Below are 17,237 nucleotides of genomic sequence, written 5' to 3'. Positions count from 1 at the left end.
AATATGAAGCTGAAAAACGGGATCTCAGACAACTAAAAAAGTCTGTTCCCTTGAGCAAGACACTTATCTCCTAGTTATTTCAGTGAAGTGACCCAGTAGGGGACTGTGAACTGGCAGCTGTATGAATGTGCATAGCTGTATAAAAGTAAAGCAGGGCAGTGCCGAGAAAGACCATGCCTACTCAGCAGAACTCTACATTATTACAGTGTCTGTGTCATCTGGACTGCTACAGAACATGATGACACATAGTGATGATGTAGTGCAGCCAAGTAATGGTGCTAGATTTCCCTGTGTGGCAGCAGCGACCACCGGGAAGGCTGTGGCTCAGTATCGCAGGTTAATGATTTCCCCCTCAGTGAACTGGATGTGGAATAATCCTGTAAAAGAGAAGAATAGCAGAGCACAACCCCTCAGGACTCTTTCTCCTCCTCTCCATTCCATCCATCCCTCTCTCTGTCTATCCTCCTGTTCTCCATCCCTCCCTCCCTCCATCTTTATTGTGTCTGTAGCATCTGCTGGTGCTCGCCGGTGTCAGAGCGGGGGTGGGGACTTTTCTGACACTACAGTGTGTGTGTGTGTGTGTGTGTGCGTGTGTGTGTGTGTGTGTGTGTGTGTGTGTGTGTGTAATATGAAAGACAAATACAGAGTGTGGGTGTTTGCATGAGCATACGCGCCTCACTGTACGGTAATGGTTATAATTGTAGTTGTGGGGATAATGCATGTGTTGTGTCCTGTCATTAAACCACACTGTACAAATGTGGGCACAGAGGGAGAAAAAAGGGGGAGGGAGAGGGAATGAGAGGCAGTTTGCCTCACTTGCCTTGTCTGCCACACCCGGCCCACTTGCCTCCTCCTCCTATCTTCATCCCTTTCTCTCCCTCCATCTCTCTCTCACACACTCCTCCTCCTCTGCTCTTCTAGTCTATCTGCTGGTGTTTCCATGAGAACAGAGCGTGCTGGGTATGGGGGGTGGGTGGGTTGGTGGTGCGGGTGACGTGTCCTAAGAGCATAGTGTGTGTGTGTGTGTGTGTGTGTGTGTGTGTGCATGTGCGTGTGTGTGTGTGCATGTGCATGCACCTTGCGATCATCACTGCTATCTTTCACACGTCTCTCCTGGCAAGAGATGCTCCTGGCTGTGCCAGAAAACATGCTTTTGGCATCGCCGTGGCAATTTGGACACAGAGCTCACAGGCTCATCACTGATCAGAGATCCAGAGAATGTATAATACACAGTCTGAGAGAGAGCCTGAGCAATCAGACGAGGCGACTTCCATTTGGGAGCTTCTTTTTCAAAGAAAAAGACACCTCCTTATGTGTGTGGATGATGGGTGATAAAACAGAGGGGTATAGGGAGAAACAAAAATACAGCACAATAAAAAAAAACAATCTATCAGAGCAAAAATTGGAGGTATCCAGTCAGTCATTAAGCAAGTCTTTTTAGGGTGGGGCCGCAGCTTTTGCTGGAGCCAGGCTAAAAGGGAAGAGGAGGAGGGTGAGAAGATGTAGACGAGAGGAGTGCTGATCTAGAAGAGGTGGGGGGGTTCATCACTATGAGCAAAAAGAGGAGGAGAAGGAGAAAGAGAAGGAGGAGGGGGATAGTGTGAAGGTAAGAGGGGAGGAGAGAGGGATAGAGGGAGAGAGGGGAAGGGAGGGGTTTAAAGGGTGGGCTTGTAGTTATTGTCAGGCAGCGAGTAAGAGAGAGAGAGAGAGAGAGAGAGGTGCGCCCAGGCAGACCGACTGAAGAGCGTGTGTGCAAACTAGGATGAGTAAATGCACTAGGCGGCTTAGCTGTTGATACAGCCAGAGAGAGAGAGAGAGAGTGAGTGTGTGTGTGCACGAAAGCGAGAGAGAGAGCACACGAGAGAGAGAGAGAGAGAGGGTGAGAGAGAAGAAGTGAAAGGGAGAAAAAAGGGAAGAAAGAAGCAGAGAACAAAAAAGGGAGGATACAACTACAACTATGCTGTGCTGCATAAGAAGAACCAAACCGGTAAACTGCTCTGATTTGCTTTAACAATATTTTCAGCTCTTTCATAATGACAAAATTATGTATCTCAACTCTGAACTTTGTGACTGTTGGTTTGTAGTCAGATCAGGGTACTTGAGGAGAGATTAGAGAAAATTGTTGGTGTAATTTGCTTTGACTCTGGGCCTGACTTGTCTTTGTAGAAGTCTATCCATAGAGCCCAGACACGCCTAGTTAATGTGATTATCCCGCATGAATGAATGTCACCACAATGCCTCTTAGACCTCACACTGTACTTGCAGAGAGAGGCACGCGACTGTAACTCGATCTTGGGCAGCCCGGCATTCCCTCTTATTGATCATGCACTTGAAAAAAGTAAAAGATTATTGAAAGGCACTTGATAGATTCTGTATTGTCTCTGAAAGTCTCCCTCATTTGTTTAGGGGCTCTACTGAACTCCTCTAATCCACCATTGTTAATGGTGATTCATTAATTAGACCAACCTATGTGCTTTTAATTGATGTCTTAAATACGGGTTTTAGTGTCTTTTGTACTTCTGTTATCTTCAGCAGAAATGGGTGACACAGGAAAGTAGATTTCCACAGAGAAGAAAAAAAGGGTGGGGTACAGACTGAGTGAGCAGCACCATCATGTCAGTGGCCTCGGGGGAATACAATGGGAATAAATGAGTCTAAATGGATTATCAAAGCCCTCCAGCTTTATAAGTGGATGCTGTCAATTGAGGGTTATATGAAGTGTGCACTTATTTAAAGGGTGTAAAAGGCTGATGTTGGGTAGTTTATAATAACCCATGGTTATCCTCAGTGGCAGAGAATAATAAAAGAAAAAAGGTTTTGCATGGAAGCGGGTGGGTCTTGACGGTGGAGAAAAAGGTGGCACTCTCCTGTGCTTAATTTCAGCAGCTATCAGGGTGGTTTTGTGCCTGATCAGGGCCGGTTTCCTGCTGCTATCTAAAAACTGATTGTGATTTTATCGGACTCATAACGCACTGGATTCCGATGCCACTTGATTGCTTCTTAAATGTTACCCGGTATGAGTCATATTAGCTCTGGCAGGGAGGAGAGAGAGAGAGAGCGAGAGAGAAAGGAAGCAAGGCTTGCCAGTTGAAAGACATGCAGGAAGAGCAGGATGCAGAGCGACATGCAGGCAGGGAGAGAATGAGCGGTGGGGTAGAGTGTAGCTGGTGCACATGGAGGTAGATAGAAGGTGGAAAAAGATGCAAGATGAGGTAGAGAGTGAAGGGAACTTGGTTGGCAGAGGAATAGCGGTGGGTAAAAAAAGGATTGAGACAGGGAGGGAGGTTGCAAGGTATGGGGGAAGGTAGGGAGAGGCAGGCATGCAGCAAATAGGAAACGAAACTGGATGGTGGCTACAACCGGCAGGAAATGTGGTAGCGACAGAGTCAGGGATGATGGTTGGAGGAGGTGAGCAGGCGCAAAGGTGAGAAAGATCAAAAGAAAGGAAGCCGGCGTGCTGCACACTGCAGCCATGTGGGTGAGGCACCGGCTCATCCCAGTGTTGCTGCCTCAAGCGTTCGTGTCTCAGCACAAGGGAAAGAAAACCACCCGGCCTACAAGCACTTATTCTCCTGCCTCCTGTTTTTGAGGAGCAGAGGCATAAATTAATCCAGACATACTCAGTGGTCTTCATGGATGGATGAGCAAAGAGCATGGTTTGCTGCTTTAAACATGGCAGTATTGCTGTGGATCCTGCCACTGTGGAGTGTTAAGTGCTGTTGCAACATCTTCACCATGGGAGTGGCTACTAGCACTTCATTTAAGTCTCCTCAGTAGCCCCAGTCCCTAGTTTTATATTTAGTTTCATGCAGTTTTGAAGCATAATTCACCACCCTCAAAATTGCCCTAGCCTTAGGATCAAGGATCAAGTTCTTCCAGGTCCTTCAGGTACTTAAAATCCCACCCATATATGCTATACTATGTCCAATCTCCATCCCTAGTTATCCTCCTAGCACCAGGACCATACCTGTCCTGCCCTCACTTGAGGGCTTGAGCCTCAATCAATCTAGACCAAAATCAAGACCCAGTCAGCTACCTTAAAGATGATCGTCTCCTCCCATACAGTCACTCTGTCATGCACTCAAAGCCCCTTTCCCCTGAGCCTGGCTTTAGCCAAAGCACCAGCCACAGCCCATATTTCCATATTGCTCCAGTCCAACCCTAGCCCCTTTCCTTCAGCTCCTCTTAACTTCCACTTGCCCCTCTCCTCAGCCCCACTGCCCCTCTCCCCATCCTCATCCCCCTATGAGATCAGTGGTGATTGCCGAGCCTTTGTTCAGGCAGAGAGTCGGTGTAATTGAATTAAAGGCTGCTCCAGAGGATGTAATGACGCTGGTATATGGCCGCTCATTAGTTGCTGCGGAGCCTCTTTTTCCGGGCCATTGTAAAAGAAACAGTGCATCCTTTAACATCGCTCATCAATTCATCGTCAAAGGATGAGAGAGGGAGAGAGAGAGGAAGAGAGAGATGGCGAGCGGCAGCTGTGGCAGTCACCACCTGAGCCCCCTTCTCCTCATCTGCAGGAGATAGCTGGCTAAAAGGGTGTGGTGCTCCGCTGTGTCTGTATATGTGTGTGTGCATTTGTGTGTGTGTGTGTGTGTGTGTGTGTGAGAGAGAGAGAGAAAATGAGTGGGTAGCACTTTGCTTAGTGAGAAAGAGAGTGAAAGACGACAGAAAGAGAAAGAAGGAGCGGGAGATATCCAGCAGTTGTAGACAGCAGCTATGTATTGGCTCTTTGGTGTCTGGATAGTTCCTGCAGAAAAGCAGACAGCCATTGAAATCATGCTGGGATTTTCAGGAGAGAGGTGCCATTGCAGGAAGTATGTGTGCCACCAGCAGGGTGGGTAACATCTCGCTGCCTGCTTGGGAACTGTGGTAATATGACAAATGTTTAGGGAGTTTTTCCATTTTATTTAAATTAGCTAAGGTACCATATATTATATTACTTACGATATCTGGTTTAATATACATAAATCTTCAATAATTACACAATAAAGTGACTTGGATCAAATAAATTCAGCAGCTGCACCTGTTGTGTTTGTGATAAAAGGGCCTCTGCAAAGCTCCACAATTATAAATTCAAATATTACCTTTAATATTTCTCTCCCCTCTTGCTAGAGGCATTCGATCCAAGGCTGGGAGGAGCAGCGAGGTGAAAAGGAAGTCTCCCACTTGAATGGATCAGAATAAAAAAACAAAACTTGATTATATGCGCGCCTAGTGTGTGCATTAGCGAGAGCTGTGGTTCTGTGGTAATCAACCATCATAACCCCCCCATCATGAAACAAGTCCCTAATGGCACTGGCAATGAGGCAGTGGGAAGGTGGTGGATTGTTACTGTGTGTCACCATTGGGGGATGGTGTGTGTGTGTGTGTGTGTGTGTGTGTGTGTGTGTTTGTGTGTGTCCATTGGGGGATGGTGTGTGTGTGTGTGTGTGTGTGTGTGTGGTTATGGTCCTGTCGGTAAAGCCATTGACTCTCGGGTGTGGTTCTCACGACAGCAGGTGCCCACTCAAGGACAGAGACAGACAGGGAGAGAGCATAGACTGCAGCTGATAGGCAAAGCTATAATTGACACATCCAGCTGTTGGCTAGTATATTGAACACATTTTAGCATGGCCATTTATTACTTTACAGACAGAAAAGACAGAGGCTATGTGCTAGGCTATTGTACATTGAAATTCTGAACATGAAGATGCACTCATTATTTGTCACCTACACATGGCAAACTGTCCTCCAGCAAGCTTTTAATGTTGCTAGATTATCTTTTAGCTGTTATAATTGCAGGATTGCATAATATGTTTCACAACCATGCAAGAAAACATCATTTTTTTGCTGGATAATGATATCAGTTTAAAGTGGGTAATGAAGAGTATCTATGGCAACCTGAAAGACCATGTTCAAAGAGGAAACACTGCAGACGAATTGTAATAAGTAATTTGATTAACCTGATAACGCAAATATGTTGCCTCACTGCAAATTAATCAACGAAGAATTTAAATGGTCATGCAGTCTCTGTGTGAAGATTTAAAGGTAGTGTACCTTGTGGTGTGCTTTACCTTTGGGAGGTGCTGCTGTATTTATGAATGAAAACGTGTGCTGCACAGACACCGAGTGGAATAGCGGCTGCAGGAGGGTACGCGACCAGGGTTCAGTTAGCAGTGAAGATGCAATCCTTAAAGGATTTGCAATAATGTTTCCATTGACATAATTAAAGATTTTAATGTAGCCACTATCTCAGTCATTAACCACTGGTACATTGTATATGACAGCATACTATGTTTGATATGACAGGTCAAAGTAGCTCAGTACTGAATCTTATGGTCCATGAAAACAGACAACAGCAGTCAAAAAATCACAGCGCAGCACTTTTGAGGGTAATGCACAGACACATATCAATAATTCAAATGATGATGCTATAATATTTGTGGTCAAACCATGATGGTAATATTTCTTCCTCATCTTCACACACTGATATGAGATCACCTGGCACTCTGATGGTATTTTATTACATTTGCACTCAAACGTACCCAGATCTCTAAAGTGAATGACATACCCTCCGTTCCAACAATGATGTCATACCCCCATATTCTCTCACACCCTCATCCATCGCTTTCTCTCTCTGTCTGACTCACTGTATGCAGCCAGTAAGTAATTCTATTTAGAGTTAAGTGCTTAGGTCAAATTTTTGGCAATTGTAAGCACCCATGAGATCAGACATAGTAAAAGCCCAATAAGTCACCGGAGACCTGCATATTATTAAGAGCATAGGGTGTGCCAATGGTACTTTGTCTGTCTCCACGTTGGCAATCTGTTCTAATAGCAGGACATTTGCTAAAGTTAATTTCCACATGTCCACAAAAATCACTATATTTGAGAAGCAGTGTAAAATCCCTGCAATTCTACTATCCCGGTCACAGCCAGCAGTATCAGGCTGTTTTTTTTTAATAATACATTGCACAAAATTGCTTCAGGAAGATGGTGTATATTAAGAATTGCAGGAAGGGCCCGAGGCAGGATTTACACCCTGAACCCTGGGGATGGCATGTGAATAAAGGTGGAGGAGGAGGTGAATATACCAACACAGCTGCACCTTGGCCTCTCTGCTCCAATATTGGACTGACACACTGACCCTGAAGAAGACATGTTGGTTTAGGGCCTCTGGCTCTTAAATCATGTCACGCAGATGTGATTTCTCACACAGGCAGCTGTCCAAGTCAAACCTTGTATCCAATATAATGACACTATTAGAGCCAGTAGGTATCAGGAAATAGGCTGATGGATGTAGCTACTGAGAATCTTGAAAATCATTTCCACTCAAATTCACTGACCTTAAAGACGATGCTACTGCTCAGTGATATAGACCGCCAGCATTGATACATATAACCCTTTTGGCCCCCCAACCGGCCCTGCACCGCACCCTCCCACATCACACACAACCCTTCCTTAGCCATGCTGATTGCTCCGCCTGATTTACAAGTTCCCATTGGCCCGCTCCCCTGAGGGGTCAGGAGCACTGCCAATCAGGGTGACATATAGTCTTTCATAGCACCAACCAGCAGATAGTGCCGTGATGAGTTAGCACTCTGGTTGTCAAGGTAACCTTTGATGGTTGGGAGGGGTATGGCAGTGAATGCTGAGGAGATTCTAGCAGGCAGCTCGTTCCCCAGCAGCCAGAGATGGCTGTCGAAAGACGAAAGCTACTGTACCTAGAGAATAGCAGATTGGCTCAGTATTTTGGAGAAAAAGCCTCAATTTTGAATGCTTGAATTTTTCTGGTTACAATTTTGAAGATATCATTAGCAGTGAATCCAACGGGAAATTAATGAATGCCATGGAGAGGTTCTACATTTAAGTGTAATTATTCACTATATCCATTTCAGCACCATTATCAAGAGGACAATATCAACCTCATGCCTGGATTGAATAACCACAATAAATGCCTTGAGTAATTTGACGTGCCACATATCCCAGTGTATCCAATTTATTATGTGGTGACAATCGACCCACAGACACATTTGGTATTCTCATGATTCACAGTGCCACTAAATCGCCTCTTTCCAGCACATTAAATGACAAAATTTGGTAGATCAAATGAAACACTGGATCCTGACAGACTTGATACCTGGAAGGACAAAAACACAGATTCTGCAGTTTTAAACATCTTTATATTTTGGCTAACTGATGCTGCACTGCCTGCATGCTCTTTGTTTTGCTTCATGTTGCTTATTCACATTCATTTGAGGTGCACATTTACAGCTTTTGATTGGTTAAACTTTGGCTATAGAGAATATTTTACCTTGATTTGTTTGCCTATTCATTTTGAATGTACTGATTCATTTTGTTTGCCACTTTCAGTGCTCATTATTCATTCATTTATTTGATTTGATTTCTTTTCATTAGATTTATATGACTCATAGCACAACCCACTATTTGATGGACAGCTATGGATCCAGTTACAGAAGGTAATATCATGGAACCCCTTTCAATATTACATTGTGTACTGTCCTATTCCTAACCCTGTTCCTCATCCAGTCCTACACTTGTACTCAATTTTAAACCAGTCCTGAAACTCTAACCCAACTTTTCCCAGCCTAAAATTCTCCAGCAATGGCTATAAATTCCTCAATTCATAAATTAACTAATAAATAATCTCTCATAACATATACCTTTGTCTTTTTCTGACTTCTGACCTTTCAACTTTGCCAGCATGATATTTTCGAACCAGCAACCTCAAGCTAAATACCCCCACAGTAGAGGGATTATTTGCAAGTGTGTAGCATTGCAACCAATACCTTCCCTTGCTGGTTTCCAGTGGACCTACTTGATGGCTTACAGTAGAGTTTAACTTGCTATATTTTCTCTTGGCTACCAGGTGGAGAAGAATGAGGAGGCGGACCAGAAGATTGAACAGGATGGCACCACCAACAAACCCGAGGACAAGGCCCACAAGGCTGCCACCAAAATACAGGCCAGCTTCCGTGGACACATAACTCGGAAAAAGATGAAAGACGGAGAGGAAGAGAAGGAGGGAGACAGTCCTGCTGCTGCAGAGGAGGCGACAGAGGGAGGAGAGGAGGCAAAGAAAGCAGAGGGAGAGGAGGCACCCGCAAAGGAGGAAAAAGCTGCAGGAGAGGAGGCCAAGAAGGAGGAGGAGACGAGCCAAGCCAAAAGCCCAGTGGCAGACAAGCCAGCTAACTCTCCGGCAGCTGCTGCTGCCTCTCCAGTAGGCACAGCGACATCTCCTGTAGCTGCAGCACCGGCAGCTGCTGCCTCTCCTACAGCCACCACAGCACCCTCTGAGCCCCAGAAAGAGGAGCCAAAGGTAGAGGAAAAAGCAGAGGAGAAGCCCAAAGAGGTGGAGGCCCCAGCGGCGGCAGCCAAAAGTCCTACCACAGCCACAGCTGAGGAGAAGAAGGAGGAGGAGAGTGAAGAGAAAAAGGAGGAGCCCAGACAAGCCGATGTGCCTGCTGCTGTCAGCCCGGCAGCTGAAGCAGAGAAGGAGGAGCCTAACCAAACAAAAGAAAAACAAGGTAATTACACTAAAGCTTTTAACTTCAATTCATTACAGTATGATTCATTTAAAAACCCATGCACATAAGCACATGCCAAATAAAGCAAATCCCACTTGGATAGAACCAACAAGAAGGTTTACTTAGGTGTGCACGTTTGCGAGGGCACTGAGTTCAAAGACAAAAATAATTCCAGACACACTCACCAATCAAAAAGCAATTACTTGCTGTAAAAAACTAATAACGGGGAATAGGTAGGCTCCACCTTCCCGTCGTCTTCTTGGCAGCCACCGCAGGAATTAACTGCTTGTTGAGTCTTTGGGATTTAAAGATCTTTGGCAGTACTCCACCTTTCACTGGTTAACACAGAAACACAGCTCAATATTAGATTAGACAGTCTTGTATCTCAGCCTCTGCAAGATGGAAACTCCATACTGAGGCGGAGATTGGGATAGAAATGCAGGGTTGGAAATGATTAAGCGCTGGTCAGGAACAATGTTCTAAAATGGGCTTGTGTTATGTGTTATGCTAGTTTATTGTTATGAAGCAGGTTGTATTATTTGCCTAATTAGAAAGCATCATGTTTTTGTGAGTCATAAAGGTTCATCAACCATCAACCAAGACCAACATATTGACGTGGCTGCGTGTCATTTTTTAAATTAAATCACAAATAAACACATTAAATCCTCTTTACACATTGCATCAGGTCAAAAATATTTGATAATATCCAACTCCAGCTAATAGATTTGAAAACAAACCACCATTTGACATCCAATTATGGTGGAAACGTATACTAGAGAAGAGCCTGGAAGGCCATGAAATTACATTATAACATTGATATAAAAGAATCTTGACATGAACTCATATTTCTGGTCCAAGGACTCTCAGACTGGGTCAGACAGGTAGTTAATGGAACATGCTCACTCTGGAGTAGGTGGGGGTGTGAGGTAGGAAACTCACACACACCCACTGGAGAACTACATGGAAACTAGGTCACCTAGGCCGCACTGTCTCCCTGTTGTCATAGTTACCACCTCGATGGAATGGCTGCCCTGCATGGAGCAGAGCGGGGATAACAGGTGCTCTGATTTCAATGAATGATTAATGATCCTTACTGGTCACGATCCGCACCGGGGAAGCCTGTCACAAACAAACACAACTTGACAAAGAACTGCTAATTAAGAATCCACTGCTGGCCACAATCTGCTTCACCAACTTCAAATTAATATTTATAACTAAGTTACTTGGCTAAGGTTGGTCAGCGCACAGACCGGAGTCACATGCACAAGGACGCCAGGTACTCTGATCTGACTAAATAATTTATGAGGGTATGATCCAGATTCTTTACCTAGGGTAGTCTGTGTCACTGGCTTCACTTAGTTACATCTGACTTTCATACAAGAAATACAGATCAAAGTGCAGACAATTTAAACAACAGTTAAAATGATGCAACACATTTAAAAATACAATAAAAAGAGGAATATAAAATAATAAATTATAATTGCATAAACAGCAGCAATGAGCGCTACCATAACCACTTCCAGCCCTCTAAGATTGAGCAGTACTGGCGATAATCAAGATATGGTGGTAATAACATCATAACAGCTTAGAGGAAGGCAAGGCTAAAAAGGGGAGACTTTAACAGTCACTCAAATGCTTTAATTTCAGACTCGGATCCAAAACCACAGAAAGCAGCTTGACCACATGTCTTTGGTATGCTGAGCAGCAGAGGGTCTATTAATCTGAGAGATCTTCCAGGGAGATATCTTTGCATCATGTCATATTATGTTCTCAGGGGCAAGTCCATAATTAAATGTATACACAGGTAAGTGGGAGCCAGTGCAGAGACTTCATAACAGAAGTGACGTGATCTCAAGGGAGTTTTCAAGGGGAGTAAATAGGGTCAACAGCTATAGAGTTGGGTGTCATCTGCAGTGTTCATCCATACTACTGCTAACAAACACAAAGAAGCAGACCCAGAACAAAGCCTTGCGGACCTCCATATGAAATGTCTGTTCTTTGAATTGAGACATTTTTTTTGCCACATGCCTTATGTTAAAAACAAAATTACAAATGTAAATGGAAGTGGGGAAAAGTAGATAATGTGCATCCAAAATGCCAATCACGTCATGATTGACGCCAGTTCTAATGCTTCCTTCAAATTCAGCTCTACTTCATATCTGAGTTACAAGTTCCACAATAAACTATGTGTCATGCTCTCATTACATTGTTTACTGAAAAATTCAGTGAAAACAATGGGCAGAATCGCAAAACAAGACAAAAATCAATGTTTTCCCATCTCCAACTCTTATTTGCAAATGCATAGAAAAACTAAACTAGCATTTTAGTCACCATCACCATGGTAGACAGCTGAGGTGCTACTGATGGTAGAATACCAGAATGTATGTGCTTTGACTCTGTGAAGTGGCTGTAATTGCATTTGCATCACACAGTTCAGTGTCTTTAGAGAGAAAGGCACTCTCATGTCTGTCATACTCGCTAACAATCTAATTATTTCTTACCTGGAAGATCATGCTCTCTTGAGTCACACACTTACACATTAGTGCAAGAACTAACACAGACATGATCGCCCCACTCCCCTGTCTTTCTCTCTGCCTTGCCCTCATGCACACATACACACACACCTACACACCCATACACTCCATCACCCCAATCGCCAATGCAATGATGTCATTCTTTGATGTCTCCTCTTTCTATTAAAAGAGTATGAGATCATCATGGTATGAGATCACCGCTCTCAGGGCACTTGGATAATAGGCTCTGTCTGAAACAATAAAATAAAGGTCCCAAAATCATTGCAGCCCCTATACTGTATGACAAGAAATGTTTTTACTTTTGATTTTATAGACATAGACATATACAATAATAATAATTTATTAGCAGCAAAATAGCCTTCAGCACAGGAATAATATAAAGAAAAATATGAAGCATCAGGGCAGTATTATTCTAAAAACTTGATTAGTAATGGCTCAGTGATGTATCATGGATCGTTATTCAGCAGTATTCGCTTCTTAGTAAGCCACCACTGGATGTTGTTACATAGCAGTACACTGTGGGCATCACACAGTATTCGATGTGACAGGCCGAGATGCTGCTGTTAGCGTTATAATGTCAGTTCAAATGCTTCATGGGTCCATTAGGCACTCTCTCTTCCTTTATTATTTACAGAGCCAATGTGGGATTTCAGACATTAGATTGCATCTTCTGACTGACATGCTCTCAGTTTTAGTAGAGTTGACATGTTTTGAACAACATGAATTACAGTTTCTTCTGTGCATTTTTAAATCTACATTTTCATAGTTTTTGAATGTTACTGTATGCTTTTTCATACTGAGAACCTTCTGAGGTGAAATATTTAAAACATTAAACTAGCAGCTCATACTGTATGTGATATATTTGATACTCAGTAGTTCAGAAGAGCCAGGTAGAGCTTTATTATTCCAACCTCACAATGTAAAACCTCTCCACAGGCTAATTTTCTCTCTTCCTCTCTCCTCTCCTCTCCCCGACTAACCTTTTAATCTATCATGTCCCCCTTCTCTCCACCCTTACATCTAATTTTCCTCCTCTCACTTTGCCTTTTTCTCTTTACCCTTCTCCGTCCCTCCACCCAGATGCTGCAGAGGAGTCTAAAGCAGTGGAGGCCACCCCGGCAGATGCAGCAGCGGAGGGCACCGAGTCCAAGGATGACTAAGGCAAAGTCTAACCTAAAGAAAGCAGAATTAAGAGTATGAAGAATAACACAAAAACAAAAATCTAAAAAGGTTGCTCTTTGCCTTTCTAATGTGAAGGCAGTCCGTTTCTATTTGTTTGTCATTTTTTGTGTGGCAATGATTTTCTCATGTTGGGGGAGTTTCCAGCGTTACGTTTTTTGGCTCAAGCTAATACTATGAGGAAGTGGTGTTGATGATAATTATAAGATTGTGATTATGAAAAATGATTGTTACCTTGATGATAATGATGATGAGGAGGAGGATTTAAACTTCACTATCTATTATAAGTGAATCAGTGGTGAAATGAACGCTCCCAACTGGATATTTCCACATGTAAAATGCATTGTGAATGCACGATACTTTATTTGCATTACAATGCACTTTCTTTAAACACATTTTGCAAATAAAATCTGTACTTCTGCAAATGCACGCACAAAAACAAGCTGGTTTAAAATGCAACTCTAGTTTTCAACACAGTACAAGTGTATTGAGAACACAGCAAATAGTGACACATCGGATGAAGAATAGAATGTATAATTAAATGTGTGACATTTCCAGTTGGGCAGCTTTATCCTGAATCCAAAAAACAAATATAGGACTATTACTCTCTCTTTATTCAGCTTGAGTCATTCAAGCTTGGTTTACACCCCTTTTACAAACTCCATGTTTACTCACATTTACAGTAAAGGACCTGTTGTCATTTAAATGACATAAGCATATAATAAACTACAGGAGTCAGCTATATTACTGGTGTAACTGGCTCTTACATGACGATTTGTGTTCTGCCAACCAAACCTGAGAACAGTAGCATGAACCATCGAACCAGATGCATGATGGGAACTCTCCCTCTGAGAGGAACTTTTTCGCAGTCACAAAAACTTAAGAGGTGTGGCGGCTTCTTTTTGATGTCTTTGGTGTTGTTATGACAGTTTATATGAATTGGAAAAAATACTCTTGCACTGATGTTACGCAAAAAAAGGTAAAAAGAAAAATCTAACAAATGAGCAAAGAAAAAATACTTTCCCCATGTTTCAGTGAGTGCAATGTCCAGTTTCAACCTTATCAAGGAGTTCAAACTTGTGAGAAAAAAATAAAAATGGTTTCAATGTCTGTTTTCAAAATAAAGCAAATGTGCCAATTACCATCATAAACTGTGGAGTCTTGTTTAAAGCCATGTTAAAATTTGCTGTTAATTTAGAGGGTAGAATATATCTGGGGGCCAGACTGTCCATTTGGCAATAGGCTTTTTGCTTTCTTGCCGAGAGTTAAAGCATAACTCTCGCCAAAATGCAACCTAGGTCTTTTTGTGAATGTACCCGAGTCAAACTTTCGTTTAAAAGCATAAATAGGACGGAAGCGCCACTTTTAAGATTGACCGTATTTTTGTTTTCGGTCAAATGGCCTTTTGAATGGGAGTGCTAGGGGCGCTACTATGATCGCATCAAAATCGCTATTTTTAAAACACTAAGAAGGCTCGACACAACATGAAACATTGCTTGAAGTATCACCAGGGGCTCTACATATGAACTCGAGCATTGAGAACATTGTTTGTGTACACAGAGTTTACGAAAAAGAAAGGTTTTGAACAATTCACTTTAGTAGTTGGTTTTTCCGCTGGCCAGTCAAAAAGTGTCAATCTCTGAATGCAACAGGGAGGAGAGTAAAGATGGAAAGCTCCTAAAGCTTAGGTCCATTTATACCATGGTCTGGGTGAATACTCGATTATGATTGGCTGCAGGGTGTCCATAAAAAAGTGATGTAGGACACCTACTAAAGGAGTTCTGGTGAAACTGACTGTTTACTGTTCTAAATTAATGCGCTACATTAAAACAAAAAGGAAATGTGAATCTGTTATTTTTAATAGCTAGCTTGCCTTGTTGTTCAACATATTGTCAGGTTATTTTTACTAATTGCCAACTGTACACAATGTGATTGACTTCAGATCTTGCTAGCATAGCGTTAGCTTTCTGACTTGTAGCTGAGCAGACTATAAATAGCTACCGTTGCTAAGGGAGGCAAGTCGTATCTAAGGTCCTTTCTATTTCCTGGAGGAGTGAACAACGTTTGCATTGCATAAGAACCTTATAGGATGGGAATGATTGTTCCAAGTATTAGTCAAACTGTCAGGCGTAACCAGGGAAACGTAGTTATTGTTTGTAAAAACTTTAGATTTCTATTGTAAAGCTAATTAAAATATAAACTTATGTTTTAAAAATATGTTATTTGGCAAGTGACCATGGTATAAGTAGGTTAATGCCCTTCGAGGTGTCCATTGTCAGGTATTAATGGTCTTCGGCGGAGGCAACTGGTTTACGCCTCACCGTCGTCCATTAATACCTGACAATGGACACCTTGTCAGGCATTAACCCTTACATAAATGCACAGATAATTCGTTGTTTTGTCGTTAGTGAAAAACAATATTGACCTTGTAGTTGAAAAAGGAGCCTCATATAAGAAACAATACTAAAATCAATAGATGCGTTCATTCGCCTTCGGAGATCGACAATAATCTAAAAAAAAGTCATCGTATAGTATGTTGAAACAAGTCATAAAAAAGTCATAGTATAGTATGTCAAAAAAAAACATAAAAAGTCATAGTATAGTATGTTGAAAAAAGTCGTAAAAAAAGTCATAGTATAGCATGTCGAAAAAATGTCATAGTATATCGAAAAAAGTAGTAAAAAAAGTCATAGTATAGCATGTCGAAAAAATGTCATAGTATGTCGAAAAAATGTCATAGTATGTCGAAAAAAGTGAGAAAAAGTCATAGTATAGTATGTCAAAAAAAGTCATAAAAAGGTTGTAGTATAGTATATCGAAAAAAGTCATAAGATAGTGTGTAAAAAAAGTCATTAAAAAGTCATAGTATACCATGTCGAAAATAGTCATAAAATTCATAGTATAGTATGTCGACAAAAGTCATAGTATAGTATGTCGACAAAAGTCATGAAAAAGTCATAGTATAGTATGTCGAATGAAGTCATATAAAAGTCATAGTTAGGCATGTCAGAAAATGACAGAAAATGACAGAAAATGATACTCAGGGTATAGCATGTTGAAAAAAGTCCTAAAACGCCATAGTACAGTATGTCGAAGAAGTCATAAAAAAGTCATTGTATAGTAAGTCGAAAAAAGTCATAGAATAGTATTTCGAAAAAAGTCATATAAAAGTCATAGTATAGTAAGACGAAAAAAATCATAGAAAAGTCACAGTATAGTAAGCCGAAAAAAGTCATATAAAAGTCATAGTATAGCATGTCGAAAAAAAGTCATAGTATTGTATGTTGAAAAAGTCATAAAAAAGTCATAGTATAGCATGTTGAAAAAAGACCTAAAAACGCCATAATATAGTATGTCAAAAAAAGACATTAAAAATGTATAGTATAGTATGTCAAAGAAGTGATAAAAAAGTAATAGTATAGTATGTCAAAGACGTCATTAAAAAGTCATAGTATAGTATGTCGAAAAAAGTAATAGTATAGCATGTTGCAAAAAGTCATAAAAACAGTCATAGTATATAGTATGTCGAGGAAGTCATACAAAAGTCATATTATACTATGTCGAAAAAAGTCATAGAATAGTATTTCTAAAAAAGTCATATAAAAGTCATAGTATAGCATTTTGAAAAAAAGTCCCATGGCAAATGGCGCCTTCAAACAGCGTTATATCACACTGGCCCATCTTATCTGACACTCTCATCATTGTTTTGTGGCATATTTTACTTTTTCATTTTGGGTTTTAGCATAGTATAGGATGTCGAAAAAAGTTATAAAAAAGTCATAGTATAGCGTGTCAAAAAAGTCAAAATACTTTTTCATTTTGGGTTTTAGACCTTAAAAAACAATGTTCCTCACAGGTTTTGAACGCACAAGCTTGAACTTTCAGACATATCACCAGGTATTTATTTTAATTTAATAATATTTTATTTAATTGTTCCACATTATTGAGGACAGAAAATGAAAAACTCTGAAGACAGACGTTTTATGACGTT

At 41.5% G+C, this 17,237-nt stretch overlaps 1 protein-coding gene across 1 annotated transcript; it reads left to right on the top strand.

Moving 5' to 3' along the window:
• Positions 1-1,683: 1,683 nt before the first annotated feature.
• gap43 (growth associated protein 43) lies at positions 1,684-14,397 on the top strand. Its single transcript, XM_031294961.2, has 3 exons — positions 1,684-1,987; positions 8,876-9,533; positions 13,148-14,397. Exons 1-3 carry the CDS (start codon positions 1,958-1,960, stop codon positions 13,225-13,227), a joined length of 768 nt encoding a protein of 255 aa, XP_031150821.1. The 5' UTR covers positions 1,684-1,957; the 3' UTR covers positions 13,228-14,397.
• Positions 14,398-17,237: the final 2,840 nt, after the last annotated feature.

Source organism: Sander lucioperca, chromosome 5 (genome assembly GCF_008315115.2).
Source record: "Sander lucioperca isolate FBNREF2018 chromosome 5, SLUC_FBN_1.2, whole genome shotgun sequence".
Taxonomy (NCBI): domain Eukaryota; kingdom Metazoa; phylum Chordata; class Actinopteri; order Perciformes; family Percidae; genus Sander; species Sander lucioperca.
Note: the sequence above shows the minus strand (reverse complement) of the source record. Positions and strands in the feature narration are given on the sequence as shown.

What these genes read in the sequence shown, in the direction of transcription:
- gap43 (XM_031294961.2), top strand. Translation starts at nt 1,958, where the DNA reads ATGCTGTGCTGCATAAGAAGAACCAAACCG. An exon ending in GCATAAGAAGAACCAAACCG is followed by an intron (nt 1,988 to 8,875) that starts GTAAACTGCTCT and finishes CTTGGCTACCAG; the next exon opens with GTGGAGAAGAATGAGGAGGC. An exon ending in CCAAACAAAAGAAAAACAAG is followed by an intron (nt 9,534 to 13,147) that starts GTAATTACACTA and finishes CCCTCCACCCAG; the next exon opens with ATGCTGCAGAGGAGTCTAAA.